This window comes from Periplaneta americana, chromosome 3 (genome assembly GCF_040183065.1).
Source record: "Periplaneta americana isolate PAMFEO1 chromosome 3, P.americana_PAMFEO1_priV1, whole genome shotgun sequence".
In the NCBI taxonomy this organism is placed as follows: Eukaryota; Metazoa; Arthropoda; class Insecta; order Blattodea; family Blattidae; genus Periplaneta; species Periplaneta americana.
Window position 1 is genome coordinate 94493802 of NC_091119.1, and position 15885 is coordinate 94509686.

The 15885-nt window shown below is 35.5% G+C and overlaps 1 protein-coding gene across 2 annotated transcripts in view; it reads left to right on the top strand.

Annotated features, from left to right (window-relative positions):
* The window catches only part of LOC138696254 (ankyrin repeat domain-containing protein 29), a 227425-nt gene extending 212934 nt beyond the window's left edge, over positions 1 to 14491 (top strand). For both annotated transcript variants that reach the window (XM_069820942.1, XM_069820943.1), the window contains 5 exons: positions 2593 to 2691; positions 5217 to 5315; positions 9201 to 9398; positions 9752 to 9847; positions 12354 to 14491. In XM_069820942.1, the coding sequence (XP_069677043.1) occupies positions 2593 to 2691; positions 5217 to 5315; positions 9201 to 9398; positions 9752 to 9847; positions 12354 to 12566 (705 nt within the window). In that variant the 3' untranslated portion in view covers positions 12567 to 14491. The remainder of the gene's footprint in view (positions 1 to 2592; positions 2692 to 5216; positions 5316 to 9200; positions 9399 to 9751; positions 9848 to 12353) is intronic.
* Positions 14492 to 15885: the final 1394 nt, after the last annotated feature.

Below are 15885 nucleotides of genomic sequence, written 5' to 3' on the forward strand. Positions count from 1 at the left end.
TGATGTAACCCGTTCAATTCCAAACCCTGCCTATTATCCTGAACTTTCCTAATGGCATATTCTAAAGCGAAGTTAAAAAGTAACGGTGATAGTGCATCTCCATGCTTTAGCCCGCAGTGAATTGGAAAAGCATCAGATAGAAACTGGCCTATACGGACTCTGCTGTATGTTTCACTGAGACACATTTTAATTAATCGAACTAGTTTCTTGGGAATACCAAATTCAATAAGAATATCATATAATACTTCCCTCTTAACCGAGTCATGTGCCTTTTTGAAATCTATGAATAACTGATGTACTGTACCCTTATACTCCCTTTTTTTCTCCATTATCTGTCGAATACAAAAAATCTGATCAATAGTCGATCTATTACGCCTAAAACCGCACTGATGATCCCCAATAATTTCATCTACGTACGGAGTTAATCTTCTCAAAAGAATATTGGACAAAATTTTGTACGACGTCAACAAAAGTGATATTCCTCGAAAGTTACCACAGTTGGTTTTGTCCCCCTTCTTAAAAATAGGTACAATTATGGACTCCTTCCATTGTTCCGGTACAATTTCCTTTTCCCAAATAGCAAGTACAAGTTTATAAATTTGGCTATATAATGCACTTCCGCCCTCTTGTATTAATTATGCTGGAATTTGATCGATACCTGGAGACTTGTACTTTTTCAGATTTTCTATCGCAATTTCGACTTCTGAAAGCATGGGTTCGGGTATAAATGGCTCAGCAGTTTGTATTTCAATTTCGTCCCGATCATTTCTATTTGGCCTATGTACATTTAGTGGTTGCGCAAAATAGTTTTTCCATCTGTTTAGGATTGATGGAGAGTCTGCAAGCAATAGCTTGGCCAGCACTTGGAAAAATTGCTTTGGGCCTGTATGAACATAAATATGTTTGTCAAACATCTCCGCATATTTCAGCACAAAAGAGGGATTTAACGGCACCGTACTCCAGGCAATGAATCTTTGCAAATCGTTTCAGTTTTACTTGATAGGTTCAACAGTTGGTTCCTAAAGTGAAGTGATGGTGTGGAGATGGGGCGAAAAACCGAAAAAGTGCGCCTTTTCGTGTGATGAATACCGTTGTTACGGGTTTTATTTAAGTGATAATGACATTGTTACAAGAGGCTTTCAATAAAATCGGAAAATCTTGCAACTTGTATCTTGCACTTTCTCCATTTCACTGATTTGGAATAAAAAGTAAGTTAAAGTAATAAATTGTGTTAATTACAGTATTTCATTATATCTTACTATCCATAATTCCCTTCAATTAAACGTTTAATATTATAATAATCTTGGATTAAATCCGCTGGTTAATAACAATAATAATAATAATCCACCGCTGTGAAGTATAATGGCTAGTATGCCTGACCGTGAAACGAGCGAGCCCGGGTTAAAATCCTGCTTGGGACAAGTTACGTGGTTGAGGTTTTCCCTCAATCCATTAAGAGCAAATGCTGGATAACTTTCGGCGCTGGACTCATTTCACTGGCATTATCACCTTCACCTCATTCAGATGCTAGATAATCATAGCGGTTGATGAAGCGTCATAAAATAACCAATTAAAATAATAATGATAATGTATACAAATATATAATTAGAGAATTATAATATATTTAGGCCTATGTAATGTGTTTAAATTTATTTTCTTGTCCAAGCAAATTTGGAGAAGAGATGTGGTGGGTTATTCCACGATGACTTTATTTCATTGCGACTTTATCGCGAAAATTTGATACTTTATTCAACACCAAAAAACGAAATTTAAAAACTGATACGCGAAATTTTAAGAAAATTATCTACAGTAATCTCACTAGAGGTTTTGATTTTATTGATAAATCTGCGTGGTGATCTGCCGTATCCCACAGATCTACACGAGTTGTCATGTCCCCGTCATGGGTGAAATGCTGGGGGCTCCCCTACATCTTATGTAGATCTTTTAGTAGGTTAGGTCCACCAAAATACAGTCTAGCTATTACCAATTTTATTCCATCAGCGCTAAATAACCGCGTAGGTGATAGAGCATCATTAAATTACCGATTAAACAATTAAAATACAAGTGTCTACAAATTCTTGTAGCAGCAGCACTGCTTCTTTGCTGCGGTCTGTTGAAACAAATATGCCTATTAATAATTAATGTAACAGTTTACTTAGTCATTGCATATTGTTGATCAGGTGACATTCTGAAATGTTGTTTGAATATTAATTATTAAATATGTTTGTACGTAAATAATACAATAAATTGAACAGTTCACAGAAAAAATTATTGGCTGTCTGAGATTTTGCTTTCGTTTATTTATACTACTAGAATATGCCAGTAACTTCTCTAACTACATACTTAATGGAAGAACTAATAGGTATTTCTTTTGGCGTAAGGGAGAGTGCTCGAGAAAATTTAGAAGCTTATGATCTTAAGGATAAATTATACATAGGCCTACATAACACTGATGTTTCCATTAAAATCATACGTCCTAAAGTGGTCGTAAATACACGTGCGGGCCATTGTTTCATTAGTCCTACAATTACTCTTAAAATTTTTTTATTTCTGAATAGTACTTTCTGTTAATTCTTCATTTCTTATGTTCAGACAGGTACAACAGCGCTGTTCTTTGCTGCTCAAGGAGGATTTCTGGACATTGCTCAAATCTTGCTAGACAAAGGTGCTCCTGTAGATTCACCAAGTGTTGTAAGTACCGTGCTATTAAAGTATTGTGACTAGTAATATACCCCAAATGTCTCTAACACCTTACTTCATTTTCTTTTACGAAACAGAGTCAATTATTATAGTGTCCATGTTACCTGGAATATTTTTTGATACACAGCAATAATTAACAGCAAAACGAATTTAAACTTGGAACATATTGTTTTTGGCATAAAATATATAGGCCTAATTACTTGGCATGGTACAAACTGATGTAAAGTTGAACTTTACGAAATTAGATCAAAAAGTGATATAAGAGCCATAAATTGCTATAGTAAACTTGTTACATACTCCAGAGTAGATAGAATCAGTGGCGTATACTGGTTAAAGGGTTTGGGCTACCGCTGACCCTATTATTACACAAAATATATCTAACAATTACTTTAATTTTAATTACTATGGTAAAACTAATAATACAGAATTATTACATTATGTTATATTATAAACTTTTTCTTTTGTAATTTCCTTGGGCTACCGCCGGTAGCCCCGGTAGCCCGCAAAATATGCCCCTGGATAGAATAGTGTTAAACTATTTTACTATCTTCATGCACATTCGTGTGCTTTACTTCCTACATATTTTGTCGGATCCCGGCCACTTAGTCACTCGTAATGAATCCATCTCTGTACATAGTGCGTTAGACATTGTGCCACTGTCACATATTCTGTGACACAGTACATGAGGGTAGGCCACCAAAGAGAAAACTGACAGGTAGAACTTAAACTGAGGGGATTCGAACCAGCACCAGAACTAGAATCCGGTGTGGCTTAGTGGATGAAGCGTCAGCACGTAGAGCTGAAAACCCGGGTTCGAATCCCGGTGCTGGAGAGAATTTTACTCTGTTCTATCCATTCTTCATCATATGAAAACGCAGAATTTCTGCACGGAAATATCATATGTACTTCAATATATCATAATACCATTTCTGTATGTTGTTGTTGTTGTTGTTGTTGCTGCTGCTGCTGCTGCTGCTGCTGCTGCTGCTGCTGTTTAGTCAACTGTCCGAGGACAGCTCTGGACCCCACAAGTGACACTAATTATTATTATTATTATTATTATTATTATTATTATTATTATTATTATTATTATTATTATACTAATAACTACTGAATAATAATAATAATAATAATAATAATAATAATAATAATAATGGTAATAGTAATAATTTATTTTGCATACATCATCAACCATAGTCTTGTGTTATTTATTTTATAATTGCAATGCAGTTTGGGGGACGAAAGTAAAAAAATAAATAGGCCTAAATAAAAAATTAAAAAAAAATGTTATTTTGGGGATGCGTTAGCATAAAAGATTGAATACCACTAGTCTAAGGCATCATGCCTAGGACTCGCGTCACGAAATGCATGTTGGTTCGAGTCCTCATGGGGGAAGAATTCTGTCATGAAATTTCGGCCATTGTGCCTATTGTATGAAACTGATGTCCACCCGGCATTGTGATGAATTTTGGGAGCTACATTAGCGAAATGCGTTTTCTAAAATGGCTGGGGGAAATCATCGTGCTGACCACACGATATCTCCATTCTGGTTGGATGATCGTTCACCTCTGCTGAGGCTGTGGACGTGAGGCCAGCAGCTGGCTGGTAGGCCTTGGCCCTTCATGGGCTGCCGTGCTACGGATTTCAATTGGTCAAATTACATACAGTGTGTAAACACATCAACTCCATCGCTTAAATAGTAAAATTGGTGTTAATAGGGGTCAGCCAGACTCGTGATAGTAGTAGAACTTATAACACTATAAAATAAGTTGCGCATGTTCAGTAGCCATCCAGTGAAGCAATAATTGAAAAACCATCTCGGATTACCAGGATTTTCCAATAATTTCATGCTAGATTTCCATTTTTTATAACAAGACATGACATGGTTTGTACCAAATGATAATGAAATTCATTGTCGACTACCAAGAATGCAGATGATCGCTAGGAGGTAGTGATTTCTGTTGGAATACTGCATATGTATAACATTAAATTCGTATAATCTACGTAATAGAAAAGTGAAATATAAATTAGATAAAGAGAATTTGTTAGTATGGGTAAAATTATCCCAGTACTGTACGTGAACAATTCCATCTGAAACCTCTCTGGCTATAGACCTTTCATTAACTTACAATACTGAAATAACAAAGTTTAATTGTGTTATCCACAAATTATCTGTTTGTGGGATAAAACTCGTTCGTATTTGTCGCAACGTGTGAAATCTATTTCACCATAATTTTTTTTTAAGAAATTTGATGCTCATACTTACTGAGATGGGAGACCTATTTTCTTTTCTCTATAATAAGTTTTCATAATATTTTTATTTTTCACTTACTGTAAGTCATACTTAGTTGATTTCATATTTTAATTGTAATTAAAGATTAAACTGCTTAAACATTAGTTTTCATTAACATTAAAACGCATGTACAGTATATGGAGATAATTTATTAAAGTCAGTTGTAGGCCTCTCGTTATGTCTATGTTGGTCATAGTGATAATAAATGTGCATTTCTTCACAGGATGGTGGTACTCCCTTATTTGTTGCCTGTCAGTGTGGTCATATGGATGTGGTCAAGGAACTTGTTGCTCGAGGAGCAAAAGTCAACACTCACATGAAGGTATGAGGCCATATTTTGTTTGAACCCGCTTCACAAAAAAATGTATTAACTGCTACTAATATAATTTTGATTGCATTTAAGTACCAGATGAGAGAATATAATACATACTACACTACACTAAAGTCTTATACAGAATGGCAGTGATGCTATCAACCATTTTCTTCGTGTGGGGAGGGGGTGAGGCAGTGGAGTTAATAAAACTTACCTAGGAAATAGTTTAATCCTATTTACAGTGCACTAGCATTTAATAATAGTAACAATAATAATAGGTCCACAAACGATTAGGGAAAACACGGGAATTTTACTGGAAGCAAGTAAAGAGATAGGTTTGGAAGTAAATCCCGAAAAGACAAAGTATATGATTATGTCTCGTGACGAGAATATTGTACGAAATGGAAATATAAAAATTGGAAATTTATCTTTTGAAGGGGTGGAGAAGTTCAAATATCTTGGAGCAACAGTAACAAATATAAATGATACTCGGGAGGAAATTAAACACAGAATAAATATGGGAAATGCCTGTTATTATTAGGTTGAGAAGCTTTTATCATCTAGTCTGCTGTCAAAAAATCTGAAAGTTAGAATTTATAAAACAGTTATATTACCGGTTGTTCTTTATGGTTATGAAAGTTGGACTCCCACTTTGAGAGAGGAACATAGGTTAAGGGTGTTTGAGAATAAGGTGCTTAGGAAAATATTTGGGGCTAAGAGGGATGAAGTTACAGGAGAATGGAGAAAGTTACACAATACAGAACTGCACGCATTGTATTCTTCACCTGACATAATTAGGAACATTAAATCCAGACGTTTGGGATGGGCAGGGCATGTAGCATGTATGGGCGAATCCAGAAATTCATATAGAGTGTTAGTTGGGACGCCGGAGGGAAAAAAACCTTTAGGGAGGCCGAGACGTAGATGGGAAGATAATATTAAAATGGATTTGAGGGAGGTGGGATATGATTATAGAGACTGGATTAATCTTGCTCAGGATAGGGACCAATGGCGGGTTTATGTGAGGGCGGCAATGAACCTCCAGGTTCCTTAAAAGCCAGTAAGTAAGTAACAATAATAATAGGGACCGATGGCGGGCTTATGTGGGTGCGGCGATGAACCTCCGGTTCCTTAAAAGAAGTAAGTAAATAAATAATAATATGAAGAAGAAGAATTGAGGTATGGGAAATACGGATACTTGATTATCGTGCATTATAATGGTTATCTCTGAGGAGAAATTAATTATTCCTGAATTTACTCACATCTTGATCCACTACTCTTGGCTTCATTAACGCATAAAGATATCAAGAATAGTTACCATTCTTGAAACCACATTGGTTAACCAAAAAGTGTTTAAGCTAATGATAATAATTTTTAGGTAAAAGAAATACGTAAGCAAAACAAAATAGAGACCAACACTTCAATATTACCTCCAGAGTATGTATTGCCCTAGGTATATTATTTGAATAAATACTAAGGTTGAGTCTTGCACTAAAACTAGACGTAAGTGCAAGACAAAACAACTTACATTATATTAATGATTTGATTTTAGAAATTGTGTTAAAAATTGTATATTTAATGTGTAAAATTATAAATTGTATAGTTTTTTTTTAGTACTGGTAGGTTATTTTACGACACTTTATCAACATCTTAGGTTATTTAACGGCTGAATGAGATGAAGGTGATAATACCAGTGAAATGAGTTCGGGGTTCAGCACCGATAGTTACCGGTACCCAGTATTTGCTCATATTGGGTTGAGGAAAAACCCCGGAAAAAATCCTCAACCAGGTAACTTGTCCCTACCAGGATTCGAACTCGCTGCCAGATGCGCTAACTGTTATTCCACAGGTGTGGACTTATAAATCGTATATGTTAGTTTTAATTATTATGTATATGTACTATTCTGTGAACTATTAATAATAAATCTAAATATATATTGTTTGAGTATTAAGATACCGGTATGTTCTTAGTTCACTGCTTTGGCTTAAAAAATTATCCATTACAACTCATTTTGTAAACTCTCTACAACCTGTAAATGCCCTTGCCTGAAAGAATCTGTAGATGTGAAATACCTGGGAATTATTGTTGATCAGCACTTGAAATGGGATAGACAAATCACCTTTTTATGTAACAGGATACGTAAAACAATTTACAAATTTGTAAACCTTCGCCATTACTTGCCTACTCACGTATTACGTTTGGTTTATTTGGCTCTAGTTGAATCTGTTATCCAATATGGTATAATTGGATGGGGAGGCATTACAAAAACTGCTCTTTTTCCTCTAATTATGTTGCAAAAACGTATAATCAAAATTTGTTTGAAAAGGCGACTGGATTATCCAACAAATTTGATCCATTCTGAATTGAATGTTTTTAGAATTGACCAAATTTATGAATACTCTTTAATGAAATTCTATCATAAAAATAGAACGAAATTTGTAGCTCAGCCACATGCTCATAATACGAGACGAAATGAAATTCTTAAATTAGTTGAACCTAAATATTTCACATCTGCTGCTTTACTACACAGTACAAATTATGGTCCACGGCTATATAATTCGATAATAAAATTTCATCCAGAATTGACTACTTTAAGCAATGAAATTTTCAGATCCAGAATTAAAAAATTTATATGACAGACTTCCCTGTATATATATTATGTACCATGTATTGTAAAACAAGTTTATCTCTATCCTAAGTGTATTTTTCTATTTTATCTTGGTTACTATCTCAACATGACCTGCACTAATTATACTACTAATAATAATTTAATATTAATCCATCAATCTAAACATCGTCTCTTTTTTCACTCAGTTATTATTAGTATTATTATTTACTAATTTTATTACAATCTTTATGTGAGCTTTTTTCTTAAGTATTTTGTCTACAAAGTATGTGTATCTATGTAACGGAACTGTCCCCGAACACGAGCTTTGCTCTTTCGGGGTATTTTAATGTAACGTTTTTATGTATATGTTATTATTAAATAAATAAATAAAATAAAAAATAAAAAAATAAAATAAAAAAAAATAAATATAATAGGAGTGGTAAACACAATAAGCCTCGGGTTGTGATGCAGACCATTCAGGTCCCTTCTCCTTAAAAAAAAATGTTCGTTTCTTTAAATTGGACTAGTAGGCTGTTACCATCACGAACTCTATTTGCTACATAGTGAACCCTAATTTAATAAAACTCAAACCACAACAAACTCTCGACTGTTTGGATTAATAGGGTCCACAAATAGATGAGCAATCGAAAACATGTAATTTTATCCGCAATTGACATAATTCGTGTCGGTTTTTTCTCATTTTCCCTCTGAAGTACTGTAACATCAATCACATTAGACAGAACATGAAAGAATAAATGAGGAAGGAGGTTCCAACAATGTACCCTACATATAGACGCTGCTTCTTCTAATCTTACAGAAAACTATACTGTAACTAAACTCTCTGCGGGAAGGTGCTTTAGAACAAGCATAGGAGAAACGTGTGAAGGGAGGGATTACTTTAAGAAGAAAACATGGTAAGCTCAGTACACAGGAGCATGTTTGATATTGCTGTCTTTCGCCGTTATTTAAGGAAAAATAAAATGGTGTTGAATTTCGTACAGGAACCTCGCAAATTGTGTAATCTGGGCATGGATTGTCGGAAGTTTACTGCTCGCTACTTTAAAACACTTACGAAATTAAATGTTAAAAATCTAAAATTGAATTCTGATTTATAAAGTTATTGATGTCATTTTTATGAGACTTTTCTTACTGTACTGTAACATAGTAATAATTATTGTATTTAGTATATTAAATTTATATTTAACATAGACTGGATAATGCAATGGTATTGCTACAAAATACTGCCAGAAATGATGTAAAATAGGATTATGTTGGGTTTTGACAGGATCGTGCCACTCCACTGTTCATTGCAGCACAGAATGGCCACTTCAAAATACTCATGTTCCTGCTGGCACAAGGGGCTGAGCCAGACTCGAGACGAACAGATGGTGCCACTCCGCTGTGGATAGCAGCGCAGATGGGACACGATCATATAGTTAGACAACTTCTCAAAGTGGGTGCAAATGTCGATGCTAATCGCCATGTAAGTTCCTTGCAAATTTGAATACTGCATATTACTTACAAGTTTTATTTGAAACACATTTTACAGTATTTTCTTTCGTAGGTGAAGATAGTTTAGCAAATAATACCTGTATGGTGTACAGTAGAACCTCGATAATACGAACTAATTGGGACGAGGGGTAATTTGGATTATCAGATATACAGTATTATGAATCATGAATATGAATATGAACAGTATAACTGTCATTTGTATTCAAAATGGGTCTGAGATGAAACTGTTGATTGACTTGTAATGTTTGTTACATGTCATTAATTTACTCATCCTCAGTAATGTATTTAATGAAATAATTATTTTTTTTTATTTTTGTTTCAAAGGATGGAGCCACAGCATTGTTTAAAGCTTCTCATAAAGGACACTCCAGTGTTATAGACGAATTACTGAAGTACAAACCATCTCTTGGACTTCTTCCTGTAAGTAAACACATCGTGTTTAGAAGTAGGATACACATTTTCATAGGACATGTATGCACTTACACATAAAATCCATGAAGGTTGTAAAAAAAAAAAAGTCACAACTACCCTATTTCAAAATCTGTTTCAAATTAAAAGTAACTTCGGAATATGTATGATTAGACTTTCTTGTGTTAAATTCTAACGTACCTTGTTTACATGTTTCGACCTATTTATGGGTCATCCTCAGAACTAGTCGTTGTTGGTCTTTGCGTGTCTTGTTTTGTTTTCTGTGAGGATGTGTTCATATAGTATAGTGTAGAGTCAAAGAGTGTGTGTTCTGAAATTGAGTTGTGTGTTGAGAATTTCGTTGGGGTGTGCTTTCGTGTGTCTGTATATTTCATATTGTTCTAGTGTGTTTAGTTTCTAGCTTTTTGGTTGGATGTGTAGTATTTCTGCATATGCATATCACATCACAAATGCTAACCACACCCACAGAGACATCAACACAGACATGGAAATACTACACATCCAAAGGTAACGATGGGAAAAGTACATTTGCTGAGTCTACTAGACTTTCATAGGCTATATCTTTGTATCCTGGCACGAGACATTCTTTCTGTTTCCACTCCTTTTTTATCCAGTCTTCATATCGGCTCTAATGTCTCGTTCACATGTGAAACACGGAATTTTTGTACTCACTGAGTATGTTCCCCTCTTTTTCTCCTTCAACCCAGTCCAATGCTAGTCCCGAGCACGTGGTCTTGATCCCTCTCTGCTGTGACCACCGGCATTGACCCATTACTCTCTACTTGCGTTTACTTATTGAGTAAATAAAGAAGATGGCTTCGAAACGAAGGTTTAATTTCTACGATGAATGGGAAGAAAATTATTTTTCTCCCTTTAAGATGGAAAAGCGGAATGTTTACTTAGGATCAAACATAAGAAACTTCCGTCATATTCAATGCTAAGTACACGCCACTGCAATATTGACGTTGAGTCACTGTTCTGCACCGCTACTTCATAAACAAACTGTGCTAAATCTTGGAAGGGGTTGAAATGACTTTTTACCCATGATGCTCAGTTCCCCATCACTGTCCTAGAAGAATACCTTATCTTTTAAGTCTCCACACTCTTCCCACTTATATTCATTGTATTTAATTTTCTCAAGCAAAAATTTCAAGTTTTGATGTGTTTCCTAAACAGCATCCTGCGGCCTACTGTCAGTCAGTGGGAGCCAGTGCAAGACGCCGGGTGTGCTGTGTGAGTGTTCACGAGAATAACAGCGCGCGGTTGTGCATTTCTTGTTGGCCAAGGACTGTCTACAGAAGAAGTGCATCGCGAAATGCGTCCTTTGCACGGTGAGAACTATCTATCACGGAAAGCTATGTTCAATTGGATCCAAGAGTTCAACAAGGGACAGCAAAGCGTCAGAGATTGGGAGCAGCCTGGTCGTCCTGCAGAGGTGTCAACTGAAGCCACAGTGCAGTGTGTGGAACACATCATTCATAACGACCAGCGTGTGATCATCGATGATGTAGCCTGTGCTGTAGGTTGTTTGCATGGAACTGCTTACAACATCATGCATGAGCAGCTGAAGTTTCATAAAGTTTGTGCACGGTGGGTCCCATTACTTGTCCGTGGAATACAAAATGAACAGAATGAGCCTCTCCTTGCAGCACCTCAGTCAGTACAGTGAGGAAGGGAAGGACTTCATATGGCGAATTGTTACAGGGGACGAGTCGTGGGTTCACCACTTTCAACCGGAATCCAAACTATTCTCCATGCAATGGAAACATCCCGCCGCCCCATTCAAAAAACGTTGAAGACGATTCCATCAGCCCGCAAGTTATACTGATGATGTTTTGAAATATGCAAGGCATGATACTGCTGAGATTTCTGCCTCACTGTCAGACTGTGAATGCCCCATCGTACTGCACCACTCTGCGGGAACTGCAACAGCCATTCGCCACAAACGACCTGGATTCCTGACAGCGGGCGTGGTTTTTCTGGATGACAGTGCCTGCCCGCACACAGCCAGACAAATGCAGGAGATGTTGCGAACATTTCATTGAGAATGCTTGAATCATCCACTGTACAGTCCCGACTTAGTCCCCAATGATTTTCATTATCAGGGTGGCCGCCATTTTGAAAATGATGATGACGTAGCCCAAGAGGTCACTCATTGTCTGAGATAGCAACCAAAAGATTTCTTTGCTGCTGGCATTTAAGGACTTATAAAGAGATGAGATAAGTGTCTGAATGTACATGATTAATGTGTTGAAAAGTGAAATAAATTTCAGGCAGTTACTCTGAGTACTATTGTATCTATTCTGTTTTGCGACTTATTTATTGACTTACCCTCATATTATCCTTAGCTATATTACAGAATAAAAGAGATGTATAATATAACACATCGTCAACTTTAATTTTATTACATAAACAAATTTTTCCGTACAAATTGTAAGACTTTACTAATTTATTACATGATCTAACAAAAGTATTCTCTCACCATAACTTGTTTCAGAACGGGGAAAGTGCTTTACATGCAGCAGCCTTGTTTGGTCATGTACCTGTTGTTAAGCAGTTGATTTCTGCTGGAGCAGATTCAACTATGCGGAACCAGGAGGGAGCCACACCACTCCAGCTTGCTCGAGAGGCCAAGCAGGCTTCAGTTGTAGAGTACCTGTCTAGCCTATCAGCTGAACGAGCCAATGGTGTACCACATAAGCCCATGTGACCAAAGTTGAGACAGTACTAAAGGTGGTGGGTTTCTCATCTTGTCAGCTTTCGAAAACTAAAATATTAGTCAGAGTCACTAATGGTAATAGACATAATCTAATTCACCGTACAGGTGCTTGTCTTTATGGTGTGAGCTGCAAAGCAGGAAAATTAATGTAAAGGTGAAAATGGCGTGTAATATTTTAGACACAATCACAATGCATACAAACATATTATAGCCTATATATGAACAATGATGCAATTTCTGCTCATTTAAGTGAAACTTAAATTCACAGGGATAATTCGGAAGGTACAAAAGTCACTAAATTCAAAAACAAAATTGACCAGGTAATATGTATACCGGTAACTAATTAATTAATAGACTAGATATGGTACCTGAATTACCTTGTTGGTAGACAAAAGAATCTTTCCAAAATGAACAACATGTGCTGATCTTTATACAGTGTTATATCTACAGTCGTATTCATTAAAAAAAAAAATGCATTTTTGTCATTTAGATCGGCTTATTGTCACTGTTTTTGGATAGGTACCTATAATGTGATTAATGTTGTTTGTAGATTTGGCTAAGTTATTTATACATTCATGAAGTGATTATTTGTATTATAATTTGAATAATCGAAATTAGTGTCTTTACTTCTCATTTTATCCTAATACATGTTTGATGAAACATGCAGATTACTTAAACACATGGAAGTGTTTGTATACGTATGTGTGTGTACCTTCAATCAGAAAGTGCCATGACATCTGTCATATTTCTATATGCATATCGCCATATTTACTGCCATTTGTATGGTCCCTGTCACCATCACCTTCCATTTATCTTACATGCATCGTGTGTCTGTATCAAACACAAGAATTATTTTAACAAGATTTTTTATCTTTAAATTCTAAATTATTATTTATTTAATGAAGAAAATAAGAACTGATTTATGTATCGGTACCAGTACCGGTATTTACTTCATATTTCAAGTGAAATGGAAACACGATGTAGATGGTGACTTCGGGATAAAATGATAAAATCTTTAATACGAAGTTACGAAAATATACTTTGAACTTGAATGCATTCACCAACGAACTTTACAGACACCCGCTTCTAATTACACTTACTAACAGTACACATTATATACAATACCTACATTTTACAAAATTTTGTAAAAAAAAAAAAGAAGAAGAAGAAACGCCATAAATCTCAATACAATTTAAATGCCATGTTGTGCACATTTTAACGCCTTATCCCCAGGAAGATAATTGACAGAAGTCATGAACATAAACTGTGAAAATTATTGGTATGTGAGATATTATTGGAAGTAATTTCACAATTGTTATGAAGTCGGATATCAGCAAACAATATTCTTTCTCTCTTGCATTGATACTTCAAGAGCTGCATAGACTGTTTGTTAAACACTTCAAAATATTTGTGATGAAGTCACATATAGTCTTCTTACAGTAAAATGTACACATAACATCTGAACAGTATTAAAATATTTTGTACTTGGATATGTAATTGAATTTCTGTAATTGTTTTTGGTTGAAAAATTCCAGTGAAGGAATGTCTTCCAAGCACGAGAACTCTTTCCAGTGAGGGATAGAATCTCCATTGCATTGCAGTAAATGCATTAAAACAGAAAAGAGTAATCTGAGTGAACTTTATTAGTTCTGAGATTAGAGGAAGTGTTTGTTAAGATATACGAGTAATTATTGTGATTTTGTCTGGCAGACAGTTTCTCAAGGAAAGTATTATTTTATTTGTACACTGCAGATCTGTAGTTGACATGAAAATATGTTACAAATATCATAGATATTTTGTAAACATTTAATTTTAAACTATTCGTTTTAAATAAGAAAGCAATATTGTTGAAGATAATGCTATGTAAATATTTTTCTTAAACTGTGATTTATAATAAAGTTAAAATTAAAAGAGAATATTGTTCTTTTTTTTTAGTATGTATGTACTGTATGTACCATGTCTTTATTTCAGAATGGCAGATTTTTAAGACCAAGTCCACTTTTATAACACTTCATCCAAACAAAAATAAATATACAAACATTAGGACGAATGATCATAAGATAGTGTAGTGGAGTTACTCCAAAGCTATTCTGGATCAAATACAATATTACAGTCTTCCTATACTAGTAGCTATACTATTCCGTTTACAAAACCTAATTGACAAATCTGCATTCTCTTGTAGTTAAGAGGTCGTACGAAAACAGATCTGTTTTTATGAAATATTAATTAGTATTAATTTTATTATGCTCTATCAAAAAGTTCAAACCCTCTAAATTGCAAGATTTTGAGGCATTACATCTTCAACAAAAATATTTTTTCATCGTAAAGATCTCAAAATTATCATAAACAATGTCTTGTTAACTAAAGCAAGGAGTACATCAACGAACACAGAAGAAAATCTCCAGAAAATTACTTTATTGTAGATGCATGCATAATAAATTAGAAATGTGCCTGCCAACAGTGAGAATATTAGGTACTGTATGAATCTATAGGTTTGTTCCAGCATGATTCAGAATCGATTCTGAACTAACTCCTCTTGCGCAGTATCTCAATGTGCGTTCCAACAAGACTTGAATTGATTCTGAACTTCCAGTTTCCTGTTCCAATGTGCTTTGGAATTCGTCCGGAATTATGAAATTGGTTCTCGATTAAGAGCAGGAACTGGGAATTCTGAACTGCTGATGCACGCACAGATTACTTAATCTGAGGTTGATGTTAAAATGCTTCGAGACTGGGCAGATTAAAATTTAAAAAATAGTTGATAATGAGTGACTTGGAAGGTGATAGTTATACATTTTGGGCCATATTCATAGACATTCTTAGCTCGGGCTTCCAGTGGATGATGAGCGAACTTTTATGACGAATTAAGTTGAGAAGATGAATATCATTTTATATGAGAAGAAACTCCGAAGGCCGTGAAAGAACAGTTCAAAAAACGTTCCAACAACGTAAAATCCTGAACTACTTCCAGGGGCGGCTTTCGAAGGGGGACTGTGGAGCTGCAGCACCCCCAGACATTTGTGGCTCTTGTCTCGTTTTATGTTGTGAAATACATTTATTATACAGTCTCTATTTAGCAGCTCGAATTTTTTTTTAAATTTCGCTCTCATTGACATGCAATCGTTAGTGAAGTCATTTCCTCCCCTGGTGCTGCCAGAGCGAAACGAGTGACAGGGACGTATTGGTGAAGCCACTTCCTCCCCTGGAGCTGCCAGTCTCGTCTCGGATGCTTTGCGCGATAGTTTTACCCCTCCCCCTGCTACCCCTCGCCCTGAATCCAGAGTTTCCAGGCGCTGCAAAATTTGCAGCA